At 34.1% G+C, this 15,052-nt stretch overlaps 1 protein-coding gene across 4 annotated transcripts; it reads left to right on the forward strand.

Annotated features, from left to right (window-relative positions):
* Window positions 1-1,091: 1,091 nt before the first annotated feature.
* On the forward strand, window positions 1,092-9,118 carry LOC103454150 (protein TRANSPARENT TESTA 9-like). 4 transcript variants are annotated; one of them, XM_017322511.3, is made up of 21 exons: window positions 1,114-1,299; window positions 1,607-1,740; window positions 1,937-1,988; window positions 2,101-2,177; window positions 2,267-2,400; window positions 2,602-2,695; window positions 2,856-2,913; window positions 3,606-3,714; window positions 3,832-3,952; window positions 4,030-4,216; window positions 4,557-4,828; window positions 5,081-5,169; window positions 5,282-5,337; window positions 5,726-5,773; window positions 5,915-6,055; window positions 6,663-6,768; window positions 7,269-7,343; window positions 7,452-7,501; window positions 7,611-7,761; window positions 7,856-8,022; window positions 8,594-9,118. In XM_017322511.3, exons 5-21 carry the CDS (start codon window positions 2,274-2,276, stop codon window positions 8,873-8,875), a joined length of 2,133 nt encoding a protein of 710 aa, XP_017178000.3. In that variant the 5' UTR covers window positions 1,114-1,299; window positions 1,607-1,740; window positions 1,937-1,988; window positions 2,101-2,177; window positions 2,267-2,273; the 3' UTR covers window positions 8,876-9,118. The 4 variants fall into 4 exon arrangements, with proteins under 4 accessions (XP_008391960.3, XP_017178000.3, XP_028948317.2 ...); XM_008393738.4 differs by lacking the exon at window positions 1,607-1,740 and having other exon boundaries at window positions 1,092-1,299; XM_029092484.2 differs by lacking the exon at window positions 1,607-1,740 and having other exon boundaries at window positions 1,243-1,299; window positions 2,101-2,196.
* Window positions 9,119-15,052: the final 5,934 nt, after the last annotated feature.

The raw sequence follows: 15,052 nt of genomic DNA on the forward strand, positions 1-15,052 counted from the left end.
TGCAGGCATGAGAAGATGTCTCAACACCACCAACATATTTTTTTCTTTCTTCACCGATTACCCAAACATGTCACGTAAATTCCCTTGCTGATGCTTCCTTTCCCTTTAACTACTTGCAGAAGACACCTTCTTCAATTTTGCTTTGGTGCCTTTGAAATGTCACCATTCATTATTAAAACCAATCAAAGTTACTCTTGAAACACATATTCTTTGGCTTGGGTTGGATCAATTCCTCCAACCCGTATACATTCTAAAGTTATTAATTTGTGCTATTACTACGGTATGAAAATATGCTATTAATTAGTCCTTGGACTGTGAACTGTTATTTCAGACTATGTAGTAGAATTCACATAACAATTAGGGTTTCAATTGTAGTGAATTAGAAAAGGTTAATCTCAACCACATGATTTCATTAAAAATTATCCCACGGCTTTGCGTGTGATTTCTATTTTTTTTTTAAATCATAAGAAATCTAAGAAAGAATTCATACAAATCCATAGAAATCACACATAAATATCCATATGGAATTGTAGAGTCTATTAAAATCCTTTAAAATCTGTCATCTAAAAAAAATCCATTAAAATGCTCTGAAATCCAAATTGACTATACCCCTCTTAAGAATATTTAGAAATCAATTAAACTCTATCAAAATTCATGAATTTATAAATCAACTAAAATATCTCAAAATCTCAATTGAATACACCTCGTAAATGTACCTCCATTATAATCTTACAATTTAGGTGATGAGATTACTTTAATACTTTAAATGAACTTATTCATTTGTTTGCTCTACTAATTTGAGACCTAAATCAAAACAATTTTGAATCGTTATGTTACGGTGATTCATTATGTAATAAAAGGATTCGAGACCTAAACCAAATTAAATAGAGAACTCAAAGTAGAAAGCAATTTATATTAAACGAGTTCATTATTAGTACGATAAAGAAAACTTTTACACTAAAATACATTCTAAGAAGGAAACGCATCGTTATAATTAAACCCGTCATCATGCAAAATCGTTGTACTAGGAAGTGAGCGTGGAGAACACGTGTTTAGGGAATGTGAAAGGAACGTTGACAGTTAGTTGTGCCACCCAACCAAACAGCCAACGACAACGAAGAACAACGCCCATCTCCTACCTTCCTTCCCTTCCCCTTGTACCAAAAAACCAAAAATACAGCTCTCTGAGCCGTCTTTGGTTTGATCGCTCTGGTCAGTCAGTCTCTTAACCGCCGCCGCCGTCACCATGTGGCGCTCTCTCTGGCGCTCCATCGACCGCTTCTCGCTCCACTACTTCAAGTAAGTTCCCTCGTTTTCCTCTCTCCAATTTTTCAACTTCTACAGTCACTCCCAATTTCATAAATTAGGGTTTTTCATAAATTGGGGGTTTACAACTTGTTAGACTAGTCCGTCATGTATTATAAACAATTGTTAGTAAATTTGAGTAAGAGCAATCAAAATAGTCGAATTTGGGCTCTTTCAGTTGAACTAAATTGAGAGCTATGGTATATGGGAAATAAATCTTGGATGTTAGTAATTTGATGTATATTTGAAGGTATATAGAGTGGTGGGTGAATTTTAATTTAGATACTTGTCCTCTAACCAGATTCAGAACTCGATTTTTGGAAGTGTGGAGGTAATGCCTACATTGTATCCTATGATAGATTGAGGGCATAGAGGGTGAATTTTAGTTACTCGTTCGGTGACCAATTTAAAAACCCGATTTCTGGAAATGTAGAGGTAAGGGGTAACAATTTCTACTGTGTATCTACGATTTAGTAGTAAAGTGAAGTTTTGCCCAAAGAGTGTATCTCATTGTTTCATTTTTATTGTATGTTTGAAGAAAATGTGGAACAATTGATATATAGGTATCCTCATCATATAATCATCATCAAGTATTTATACTAATACTTCTTTTTTCTTTTTATGGATACAGGTACGTAATCAATGAACTGCGGGAGATCAAAGTTGTGGATGGGCATAATAGGGTAACTTTCGTTTGACTCTTCTGTAAGTTCATTTAATTTAATTTAAAGCATCAACCTTTTTCTTCCCTTTAACTCATACATCTCTCTTTTTCCTTTTCCAACTCTCGAACAGGAATTAGTCATAGATTTACTACAGTCCATTGTGGAGCTGGTTACTTATGGAGATAGACAAGATCCATTAATTTTTGAGTATGAACTGTTGTTCATGGTAAAGCTTCTATATGGGCACGTTTTTTTTCCTGTTCATATTCTAATTGTTATTTATAACTTATATGCAGATATTTTATGGAATACCAAGTTTTAGCAGAATTTGTGCGTGTGCTAAAGATCAGTAGAAATTCAAGAATTGAGGCACCGTTGCTTCAGTATCTGAGTATAATGATTCAAAACATGAATAGTGATCATTCAATTTGTAAGATTCTAAATGCAAATCAATATTTACATTTACTCCTTCAATTTTTAGGTTACCGAAGATTTGGTAGCTGCAACCATGATGGAAAATCAGTTCTAATATGCCTTCTCCTGTTTTTCTATTTTTTGTCTTTCACCAATTGTGTCATTGGTTAAGCTTATTGCTTATACTTATTAGTGATCTATGGTTTTTCTGTTGCAGATTATTGTTTTAGCAACGACTACATCAACAATATTATAGGGCATAAGTTCGAATTTGGAGGAGATCTAGCATTATATTACGTTTCCTTTTTGAGGTCTCTCTCTCTCTCTCTCTCTCTCTCTCTCTCTCTCTCTCTCTCTCTATGTATTTAACTCTTATTTGCTAAAACAGTTGCGATGCAGTATAAGCTTGATTTTGTCATTACTTGTGAAGTTTATTATTCTTGTCTAACTCCTTTGTTTCTATCTCCTCAGAGCAGTTGGCAATAAGTTAAACAAAGATACACTTTGCCTTCTTCTGAAGGTTCATGGGGTAAGTTAGAGTTTATTGTGTAAATTTTTGGTACCATTCGTGATTTACTTGTTAGATGCAATTCTGTTTGCAATGGCAGTCGAAATCGTATTTGTATCCTGCATACCATTGGTAATGGATGTGAAAACATTGTTTATAGTACACTTTCAGTGGGATCCTACTATATTTAAGAACCAATAGCTATAAATGTTTGGTTTTCGGCCTCAAGGTTGAGCCTGTTAGACTACAGCATGTAGGTCGCTTCATGTGTCCCATGTTCTCATTTTTTGTTCTCAAGTGGTTTCAGGCAGGGCCATCAAGGATTGGTCCAGTCCTTTTTCTCAGTTCTCATTGTCATGTGTGGACTCTGGAGAACTGTAATGCATTTCCTCTTTTTGGAGTCTTATCTGTTATTTTCATCATCATCTAGGCTCAAGTGATCTGTTTTCATTTGTTTAATTTTGATTTTAATTTTTATAATTTATGTTGTTTTTGTAAGGGCAGAAGCAATAATGAGTTACAAGAAATGACAGTCACTGTTTCATACCTTGATCAATAATTAAAGGATGGTCACTACTTTGTTGCTGCATTTATTTAGTGTGCTGTTAAATTGTTTTTGGCATTTAGAAAGTGTGGGAACTTTACTAAGTGTGCATGTCTGATATGCATGACCCATAATTAATTTTCATTTCCATGTCTCCCTCCAATCACAGGATGCTGTAGTGTCATTTCCTCTGTATAATGAGGCTCTCAAATTTGCCCACCATGGGGATAAGATGATTCAGACAGCTATACGTGCATTAACTCTCAGTATCTATAATGGTATACTGTTATTATCTTTTTTTTTCCCCTTTCCTAATCTGCTAACAGAAGAGACTCATGAAATTTGGTTGCAATTACATTTTCCATAATTTAAAACAGTATTTTTTGGTTGTGCAGTTAGTGATGATATGGTTTATCAATATATAACAACTCCTCCAGTCTCGAAGTATTTCTCAGATTCGGTTTCAAGCTTAAGCAAGCAGTTCTTTCATCTAGATTCCCTTGTCCATGATGCAGAGTATGTGTACTTCAATTTGGTAAAACAAGATTCGGGTACTTTGTATATGCAAAACTGAATGGTTAATATTGATGCAGGATGCGTACAAGTCAAAAGAAAGAAGAAATACTTTTGGAAACTGATAAGATAGTCGATGATCTGTATTACTTGAAGGACATGCTTGGTATAGGCGAATCTCGTTTGAGTAGAGTAGTAACTGAAAATCTTCTCAGAATATTAATCTTTCCCGTATTACTCCCATTACTGCAGATCGGGCAGAGTAATGTAAGATGTTCTTCCCTCGCATCTGCTTCATTCACATTCTTATCTCCTTCATGAGAAGGAACAATACTTTTTGTTGGTAGATAGTTCCTATTGGAAAACCTAGAATTGTGTACTTTACATTTTGGGAAATGATTTCTGCACATCCTTTTTCACCTCTTGCACACCCCTCTTTTTGAAACCACTTAATATATGTTGAAAAGTAATCACAAAAAACGCGATCAAGCATCGCTAACTCAATGTTAAGCTGCATTTGTTGTAATGTACATACTACATAGTGCTATTCGCAATGATATACTTTTCCTTTATGCTGTATTCATTCAGCATTTCATTTATGATCCAGGGCTCAAATCTATCTGCAGTTACTTCTTTCTATACTGTTTCTCGTCTTCTTCAAGTCATTGGTGGAAAGGGTATGTTCAACTCTGTCGCCGAAGTAATTTTATATCCTGATATGACTTCAAGTGTGAGAGATGCTGTTCAAAGGGACTCAACTGAGAGCAATGGTCATGCTGAATCTCTATTGAGTGAAATGGGAAATGTAGTATCTTCTAGTCCTGAGACTGAAGGAGCAGAAAACACTAGCCTCCCTACTGATACTGTCTCTATTAAAAGGTTGTTAAATTTCTGTTTTAGTTCTTATAACCTCCTCTCCGGAAAAAAAAGAGAGTAAGAAATGAGAGAAATGTAGTTTCCTTCTCATTATTTTTGGCAGGGGTACTCGAATGATTAGACTAAAAAACCAATGCGTTCGCATTTCACTAAGTTAGTTAACAGGTCATTTGATGATTTCTTACATCAAAGAATGATGACAATTGATAATTCTTACATACATTTTGACTATTATGAAATTTTTTCCTGGTGCAGGAGTGGAATACTAGCACATATTTTCTCCGAGAATCATAGTCTAATGCTAGCATCACTATTCTTGTTGTTTATTTTAGCAGAAACAAAAGGTACTAATTTAGAATCTGGTGTTGTACAGAAGGCATAACTTCAATGCATCAGTCTGATTGCCTTTTTGGAACTGACTGAGTTCGCTCATATCTTGTATTTTCATTGATGCAGAGCTTCATCCTTTGCTGGCTCAAATGATTGGATTAAGTGGAATGCATGACATGATTGTGAGTTAGTAACTTCAATTTTTTCAGTGTACATTTTCTATATTCTGTAATTTGCAGCTGGTAATAAGTGAGGACTTAGTCTGCTGACTAATAAAAGCAAGTTACTGTATAATAGTTCTTTGTATGATGGTGATTAATCCTTATGTTTATCTGTCTCTTGAAGCTGTATTTCTTATTCTGCGCATTATGTATTTGTTCTTGCATTTAAAGACCATTATGTTGATTTTCATTTTTCAAGTTTTGAAACTTCTTGACAACCATTTCTCCTGTATATACAATTTGTTTGAATGTTCTGTATTTACTAGTCTTGTATGTGCAATTTGAAGATTCATTTTACTTCCTTCCACTGTCTTGAAACACTCTATTGACAAATTTTATTTCCCGACAGGATGTGGATAAAAATATTGGAAATCTCCTAGGGAAGCATATGGATCAGGTACAGTGATTTTTTGTTAATTATTGTTTATTTACATAATGTATCTCTATTTGTTAGTCATTTTGGGTCAGCAGTTTAACCATTTAAAATTGGACCCTTGTGGCTTTCAGTGTCATGATGAACTGAATTTTCATTTTACAGATATTAAATGCATTATTGAAGGTTTTAGCAAGTCAACCACCTTACTCTATACTAATCCAATGGCATACAGGGTGGTTCTTGCGGAAGCTTTTGATTTGTCATGGAAAAGGGCTTAGTGATCATAACTTCCAGCTATTCAATGTAAGGATCTAACTGATTTGGTAGAAGCACTTGTATATAAAATGAAGTGGATAATGATTCTTGTTCACTATATTTTGGTTATGTTTTTTGATACCTTCTTAGTTTTTCATTTTTTCTTGGTAAGACTGAAAATGACCAGTAATTGGATGAAGCTCTGAGTTTGAAGTAGCTCATACTTCGAAATTAGAAAACTTGAGGTTTAGCTTTCTAAATCCAGAGGAGATAATGATGGATATTTTTTTAAAATCCTTGAGAAGGAATAGTACCACATCAACCTTCCCAGGGCCTAGCTTTGGAATACCACACTGTATGGTGGGAACCGTGGGATTGTCTATAGGTTTCAAAGTAAAAAGTTTGACAGATGGTAAATTGGGGTTACAGATAAATAGGTCTGTTGGTTTGAAATTCATATTTGCCTGGACGCTATGTAGCTAATAAACGTAAATAGGGTTTGAAGAATGCTGTCTGACCTTTCTGAGGTAAGATTAAAAAGCAAGCCTGAAGTACACATTTATTTTTTCTTATGATCTAGTAGTCTATGATGTGATACAGTGTAAATCTGTCTCATACTTTCTAAAGTTTTATATTTTCTAGTTTATGTGGACAGACGTCATATCAGCGGTCCCGTGAATGTCTTCAGAAAGAGCTTGATGGATGCTGGTTTGACCATATCCCAGAGGCTTTCAGGAACGAATGGTCAAAATGTAAAGCAGGTAGGAGGTGATATGGTTTCTTTTATGGATGGTGGTAGTTTAGTTCCATTGTTCCCAAAGGATTAAGCTGTTAGGATATAGACCAACATTTTTCATATTATACCATCTCTTCCTACTGAAATCCACATGGGTACCAATATAATTTGTGAGCTTGTAGTTGCAAGGGTTTGCACTCAAGATCTCGTGATATTATTCCATAATTTTTTTTTATTGTTTCAACACTATTGACAAAAGCTTAAACTATCAAGATGTACGCTAAAAATCATTTTATACTCTTAAAAAATCTCTCTCATGTGTGGAGATCATTATAAGTTCAGAGGTTGAAATAGCCGGATATGAATTCTGAATTAAAAATATCTCTCTCATATCATGTGAAGCTTCAGTTGTTAGCATGTGTCAATAATTATTTCAGATTCTAACGTAGGGCAAAAAACGACTTGATTTGATATAGAATATGGAACTACTTACTAAATTCAGTTTATCTATTTTCGAACATACAGCTCTTGAGGAATCATCCCAGTGTAAAGATCCTCTTTTTCTCCTAGAACTTGATGTTAGCCAACAAACTACAGATGGTACATAATTTCCTCGTATTATTTAAAAATTTTCTTTATGGTTTTGTACTTTTGTTGTCGTAAAGCTTCAGAAAAGGGTTTGGATGATAGAGAAATATGATATTGCAGGTGATGCAACTTCATACTTTGCTTGGCAAAGGATGGTTGACAATGTGAAGGTAATCCTCATTATTAGTATAATTTTAACATCTCTTGTAATATTGTACTAGTAATCTCCTCCTATTTTTTGTTGATTTCTCGTTGAAGGTTCCCTTGGTGTAATTTTAGGTTTTTATTCTCCATCTTCAACTTAAATCAACTATTTTCAAAGGGGAATTGCTTGACCAACCCTTGCTGGACAGCGGTGTGTTTGCTGATTCAAGTGATACGCATGCTTCAGATGATTCATCTGCAAGCTTTGGATCGGAGGTTGCTTTAGGTGGGTATTGTTCAATAGTTGAATGATCTGTGTGTATTTTATATTTTTTTTGAGAAGAGTGTGTATTTTATATTCTCACTTCAAATTTTTGCAGTATCCGGAATTCATTGTACAATTGCATTTTCCAACGCTGGCATCAGGGATATTTACCTGATACCTGTGTCAAGGAAAACATCTGGAAAAGTGATTCTTGCAGAGAAGCATCCTTTCCGTAGTCAACGTGGAATTGTACTTGCTATTGCGCCATTGGCTGGTTTAATTGTAAGTCCAAAAATAGTATATGCTTGCTTCTTGTCCTGGCCATGTTTGGTGTATCAACATCAAGTTCAACTCTGAAATTCTTGACTTTAGCGTGAGAGGTCAATTAAACTGATTAGTTATGATTCTCACATTGATCAATTGTGTCAATTAGGCTTATGGTTATGGCCGGTGTTCTTGGTGGTCTTGCGCTATGCTAGATTAGAGTCCAATTGTTATATTGAAGAATTGTTTATGATACAGGCTTGAAATAGAGTTGTGCAAAGCCTTTTCTATTGTTTGGGAAATGAGTTTTTTGAGTTTCATACGAACAAAAGACAATATAGTATTACAAAGAGGCTCACAATCTGACAGTAGATGAATTGGCGACAAAGTATCCTTTTAGTTTTTAAAAGGTCAATTGCAGTTAGAAGTGAGAATGGTTTGGCTTTAGGGTTTATAGGGTCTGTTTAGAAGTGGGAAAGAACAGATGAGGAAAAAGATATGTTAGTAACTTTGGATTATTGTATCTTTACTTTTTTTATTTTCCTTGCTATTTTTCTATGTAGTTAATCTGGTTTCTCACTTGAAACAGCCAAAAATAGACAAGGATCATCCGACATGGTTGCATCTTCAGATAAGAGAGTTTGAACCAAAACTCCATAAAAGTAAAGTTAAAGGCCATCGTTCGGGGATGTCCAATCATGTGGCTGATGGGAGATGGACACTTGGTTTTCCAAATGGCAAGGCTTGCGAAGCTGCTCGATTGTCAATACTTGAGGAAACGAGGAAGCAGAGATCCTCTGTCGAGAGCGTACTTGCTCCTCTCCTGCAGAATACTTGTCATGGAAATTTATCAGAGAGCGAAGACGAGTGAAGCTTTTAATTGCTGTTGTAAGTTAGCATGCCAACAATCTCAGTTGAGTTCTCTGTCTTTCATCTCACCTTTTTCTGTCAAATTTTGTTACTGTCACATAAAAGGGTTGTATTTACAGTAGTTGTTTATAATAATAGATCAGTACTGATCACCAAATGTGTTAGAAATTGAGAGCTAAAATGGCTTCCAGATAACCATAAGCGTTTTTTGTTACTATTATTATAATATCGTCGACTATCTTCATCCTGGATGATTAAGAAATTAATCATCTTTGTTCTTCCATGATAACGCACAAAGAATCTTTTAGCCGCGATTGTTTTTCTTTCTTCTTTTCATCATCTCTCTAAACACAATCATTTCTGATTGATACTGATAAATGGTAGGGGAACGCAAACGATTAATGATAAACAATTTGTTTGATACACTACTAGTATTGCCAAGAAACAAAAAGATTAGCATTTGGTTCATGCAAGTGCTGGTGGTTACAGCCCCTTTCATCAACCCAGTGCTTCTCGGGTTCAAACCATTTCCTTTCCCTTTTCCTATAGAGTAGTTAAGAGTAAAAATATCGCTTGTATTCAGAAAAGAAAAAAACTTTTTGTTCGCATGTTCTAAAGTCTGACTTGGGTTTGCCACTTTAATATTACGATTTAATAGCGTTATTCTTCACATACAAGTGAGAGACCTTAGGTTTGAATATCGTAGATGATGAGTTCGATACTATTTAATACGACTAGCCTCTTATGTGACTAATCCCCAAATCCTCTCTCCTAGTATAAATATATTGTTGTATCAATTAAAAAAAATTCTGACTTTGGTTTGATTTGTAATTAGAAGCAAAAACATCCACCTAAAAGTGAAAATATATTTAGAAATGGATGTAATTCTTTTGCGATACATCTACCTAACAGTTTCTTAAAAACAATGTTCGTGTCTATATATATTGGAGTACGAGAGATTTGAGCTTGAAACATTTCTTAAAATTGGCATAGTAACTTGCTCTAGTTGAATGCAGGCCTAGCTAATCAGAATACCATAGCAAATACCAAAATGTAAATTGCTGCAATCAAGTGCAGGAAAATCCGTGCTTTAAGTGATCACAACTCAACTCGACACCACTCATATGAGGCAAATTAAGTGCACCAAAAGTTCGTGCTTCAGTGTGGTCCTTGTTCTTTCACAGTAAAAAACTGATCAGCAACCTGCAGCTGAGTACGTACAGCACAACCATCTGCAAATTGAAGCACGAGTGTTCATCATATAGCTTGCACCTGCAAAGTGCAGCATGATCCTGATTACTTGTAGCAAAAATGGAATAGGTTTATGACCATAGTAGCGACAATGTATTCACTATATATAAAGCTTGCAGCTGATGAAGTAGGCATATGTCTAATATATAGTTAAATTATCTCATGAATCATGGTGAATTTGATGCTGCCTTTTAAGTATAAATAATGAAAGATTTAACTAGTTTAAGTGCACCAATAGAGAAAAAGTAATGGAAACTTTTGGGAAAAGGAGGGTGTGGTACGTAATTCCATCGCCTTTACATTAACAAGGCTGTCATGTCAAAAATTGAGCTACTTTTTCTCATTTCCCTAACCTTTAAAGTCGACTGGCCGTCCAGGGCCTCCCTCCATATATTGCTATATACTATATACTATATATATATGCACTATTCTCTCTCTCTCTCTCTCTCTCTCTAGATTTCTGGTTTGCTGCTCTCTTCACTTGGATATTGCTTTCTCCCACATGGCCAAGTATAGGGTAAAGATGCTCTTATTTGAAGCTCAAAAGCATAAAATGAGCGGCCCTTTTGAGTAGATAATGCCATATTTTACTTTTAGTACTATGGCTTTATGAGAGAGTGCTTTACTTTAAGCAAAAGAGAGAGGAGCTAGAAGAAGAAAAAATAAAATAAAATATTACCAACTCTCTGAATGCATTTGTGTTCCCATAACATGTATATCAAAGCACTTGACAGTGAAAGAAGGGAAAAGAGAAAAGATGCAAAACCCTCATTTAAACTTGCACTTTGGCACAAATCTCATGGGTGTCCATCCGCAGATTAACAACTACTGCTTCTACAGTTATATGGACATGGCTTTTCCTTTTCTTTTCTTTCCTTCTTTCGTTCTTTAAACCAAGTTAACCGTTACTAGTGTTTGGGAGGGGAGAGAGAGAGAGAGAGAGAGAGAGAGAGAGAGAGAGAGAGAGAGAGAGAGAGAGAGAGAGAGAGAGAGAAAGACTGAGTTAGGGTGTATTCTAAGTAACCGTAGATATTCCTCATCTCATTCAAACGCTCCTTTTGTAGCAGTGCAGAGTGCTTTGTGTTCAAATTATTTGGTGGCTTTCCTTTCTATGTCTTTTTAGGCCAACAAAGATAGAAGAAACTTTTTGACTGGGGAATGAATGAGCTAAGAATGAATAGTAGAGAGTTTTGGATTATCTGTACCTGTATAGGCATTGTTTGGGTCCCTACCTCCTATATCATACAAACTCCATTGCATATTTGTTTCGCATTTTTATATATGCATGAAATTTTCTCAAACAAAATATATATGAGAAATTCTACTATCTCCTTTAAGAAAAAGGGTATTGGAACTTTTTTTTCTCAGTAAAATTACATTATAATATTTCTTTATATCGTTGATGTTTAGGGGCGGAAGATCTCTCGTTTTTTGTGTGAGGATCTCTGCATATATGTACATAGAGTGCATTTTTGCTCACTACCATTTAATGTACGTGGTGTATGCTCACATCTTATTTATGACCGTTAGATGAGTTTTAATTTTAAGAGTTGTTACTATCCACTACACGAATCTCGAAATTCAAACTCATCTAACGGTAATAGAAAGGGTGGTGAGCATACACCACACTAAATGGTGGTGAGCAAAAATGCTCCAATGTACATATGTTTTAGTTTTTAATGCATGTATTTTATAATGTTATTAGCTTAAACACCTAGCCATGGTGGCGAGTAGTGTTTTAGCTCTCCTTTCTATGTTTCGTGCTATATGGAATAAGACCAACTGATCCAGCCACAAAAAAAGCTTACACAGTGCCCACAAAAAAATACAAGTGTGACTGATACAGCTGAAGAAGAAGAGTTTATTTAGTTTTGGATACTGGAAAATTGGAAAATTTACATGATACATTACAGCTAATACATAACATATTGTCCATGAATTTTATCTAGTTTTAGATAATGGAAACCAGAGAAGGATGTATATACAGTCTTCTGAAGAAGCTTCGCAGCTTTCTTTCACAAAATTCTAAGTTTATCTGATGTTTGTTGGAAAAGTTAGTAATGTTAGTTTATTTTTACCCAGAGTATTTTTGGTATTTTATACATTAAGATTTCTCTCATATTTGTTTCAGGATTAGATCTTAATAAATAAACCTCATGTAACTCGTTAGAATAGGTCTCGGTAAAATGTAGTTTTTTTTGTGATATAATCTTCTTCACAGTTTTGTATTGTTCTTTCTTTTGTATCTATAGAATAAGATTCAAAGTTTCGCAATGAAGTTCTTGTCTTTTCAACCCTTTGATTTGCTAACAATGCTTTCACTTTTCATGGGTTATAGTCGTTAAATCTTACCCAATAAACTGTCTTTAAAAAGTAATATCGGATCAGAACGTTGTCTTTTAGTTTTTTATCTTAGTTTTTAGGGAGTTTTAACGAAACACTTCTAGTACTGTTCACTTATGACGAAAAACCATATTTTTACCTTTTCTTGTACTATTCACTACACTTTTATTTGTCATTTTTCGTTAAAACTAAAGTTTTTTTTTGACTTTTCGTATAAGTAATAACGAAATTTAAATGTATTGTTGATTAATTTTGAATTGGATGTTATAGGAATAATCTTTTATAAGAAATCATATTTCATTAGAAAAAAAATTATACATCATGATATACATATCAAGTATACTAATCTACATCACCACATTTAAGCAAAACTCAAAGCAACTCTCATACAACCTACAATAACACCACCATAAAGTAACTCATAACTCTAAACCTTGACCACCACCATGAATCGAAGTCACGCCCCATAGTACTCATCACATATCGTCATAAATTAAGAACTCGTGGAACAATTCACGGATTGTAGACTCGAACTTGATATCCAAAGTAGGCTAAATGCATGAAAAAAATGAGATTGAAAAAAAGTATATTAGAAGTAGACTTGGCATGAAAAAAGAGTAGAAAGCGATGATGATCAGGGACCCAAGTCTGAGAGCGGCTAAGATCAAATAACCACAAGGAACATCACAAGAAAAACTATCACAAGAGAATATTATTCCCTCAAGGAAAATACTAGAGAAAAGAAATAAATAAAAAGAGGAGGGGAAGTGAGGAAGCATAAGCGCTCCTTGTTCTTTTTAGCTGCTAGCTAGGGTTTTTTTTTCACCAATAAAGGGAGTGATTGAAAATTAAACTGGGCAATATTAAGATGCAAAAATGCTATCATTGTAATTTGTCAATTAAAGATTTCTTTTTTTCTTTACATGGTGGTTATGTGTTTTTTGCTTTGAAATGGAAAAAACGAATTAAAGAGGGTCCAAAAGCTGAACTTTATGTAATAAAGGAGAATGGTAGAGGAAGGAATGTCTGAGAGTTGTTATTAATCCCCATGCATGATGCAACATATGGCATTTAAAGCGTCAAGCTCATCAGCTATAGCTTGCTTTGTTGTATATCCATAAAAATATGTACAACTAAAATGGTGGGACGCTTTAAGCTTTATTCCATGTCTTTGAGTCTGGAAGAAAATCGTACACAGTTCCCGATTCCTTGAGACACATAGTCCCCATTCTCTTTTCAGGTCCTCGGTTTTGGCGGATCCATACATATCATATGCTCTCTCAGTCCTCGTATTCAAAAAGAAAACAAGGAAAATAGTCTCTCTAATATAAACCTTATGACCTAATCATACCTAAATAAATATCATGATAATAAGATTATTACTGAACTATTTATCCTCTTGTGGCACCAATATATAATGAAATTATATATTAACGTTATGATTACCAGCTAGTTATTAGTGCATGATATTTGTTAAACAAGGATATGACTGTCTTTATTAGAGATTGATCATTTGATCATTTGATCATTTGCTCATCTGCAGTGCAGGCACCTAGCAAAGTAAATTTAGACTACTTTTCTTTAATTAGTTTGCCACTGCAGTTCAAACTCAATTGCAGCATAAAATGTATATTGTGAAGGAAGTTTGAAATTGCAGCATAAAATTAAGGGAATTTTAATGAAAATGGCTTGGCTAAGTTTATTTTAACAAAAAACCATGCTATAACTTTATTCAATGAAAAAGAATAAAAAAAAACCTTTAAATTTTAATAAAAAGGACAAAAAACTTAATTTTTAATGAAAAGGACACAATTTTAAAAAAAAAAAATTCTAATGCGCACATGACCTGTACACTGTTTATGAAACTGAACACTATTTAAAACTGAAACTATTTATGAAACTGCACTATGTATGAAACTAAACGGTACTATACTATTTATTGGTCCAATTTCGTAAATAGTGCCTAGTTTTTTGTCCACTTTCATAAATAGTGTCTAGTTCTTGATCATGTTTAATAAATAATGCCTATTTATTGGGTCCAGTTTCATAAATAATGTATAATATATGGTACATTTTCATTAATATTATCTCTTTCTTGGTTGGGTTTCATAAATAGTGTCTAGTTATTGGTCCACTTTCATAAATAGTGCCTAGATATTGGTCATGTTTCATAAATATTATCTAGTTCTTACTCCAGTTTCATAAATAGTGTATAGTACAGTTTCATAAATAGTTTCCACCTATTGGTTTAGTTTTGGAAATAATGCCTAATTCTTGTTTTCTTTTCATAAATAGTGTCTACTTATTGGTCCTGTTTCATAAATAGTGTCTACTTATTGGTCTAGTTTCATGAATAGTGTCTACTTATTGGTGAAGTTTTATAAATAGTGTTTAATTCTTGGTTCAGTTTCATAAGGTTTGAAATTTAAACCCTTTTTGGTCTTGTAAAAGCACCTATTGTGCCGAAAACAATGAACCCAGAAGTGACTCTTTAGATCAAAAACTTGAGAAGATTATGTTCTCAGTAATTATATTTAAAAAGCTGTTTTCAATTACCAAATTAAAATTTCCTCACTTTTTTCAT

The sequence above is a fragment of the Malus domestica genome, chromosome 14 (assembly GCF_042453785.1).
Source record: "Malus domestica chromosome 14, GDT2T_hap1".
Classification (NCBI taxonomy): domain Eukaryota; kingdom Viridiplantae; phylum Streptophyta; class Magnoliopsida; order Rosales; family Rosaceae; genus Malus; species Malus domestica.

Excerpts from the sequence above, each read along its gene's own strand:
- LOC103454150 (XM_008393738.4), top strand. The coding sequence starts at position 1,247 with ATGTGGCGCTCTCTCTGGCGCTCCATCGACCGCTTCTCGCTCCACTAC. Across the intron at positions 2,696-2,855 it reads TATTACGTTTCCTTTTTGAG|AGCAGTTGGCAATAAGTTAA; the intron begins GTCTCTCTCTCT and ends CTATCTCCTCAG. Across the intron at positions 3,953-4,029 it reads TCCCTTGTCCATGATGCAGA|GATGCGTACAAGTCAAAAGA; the intron begins GTATGTGTACTT and ends ATATTGATGCAG.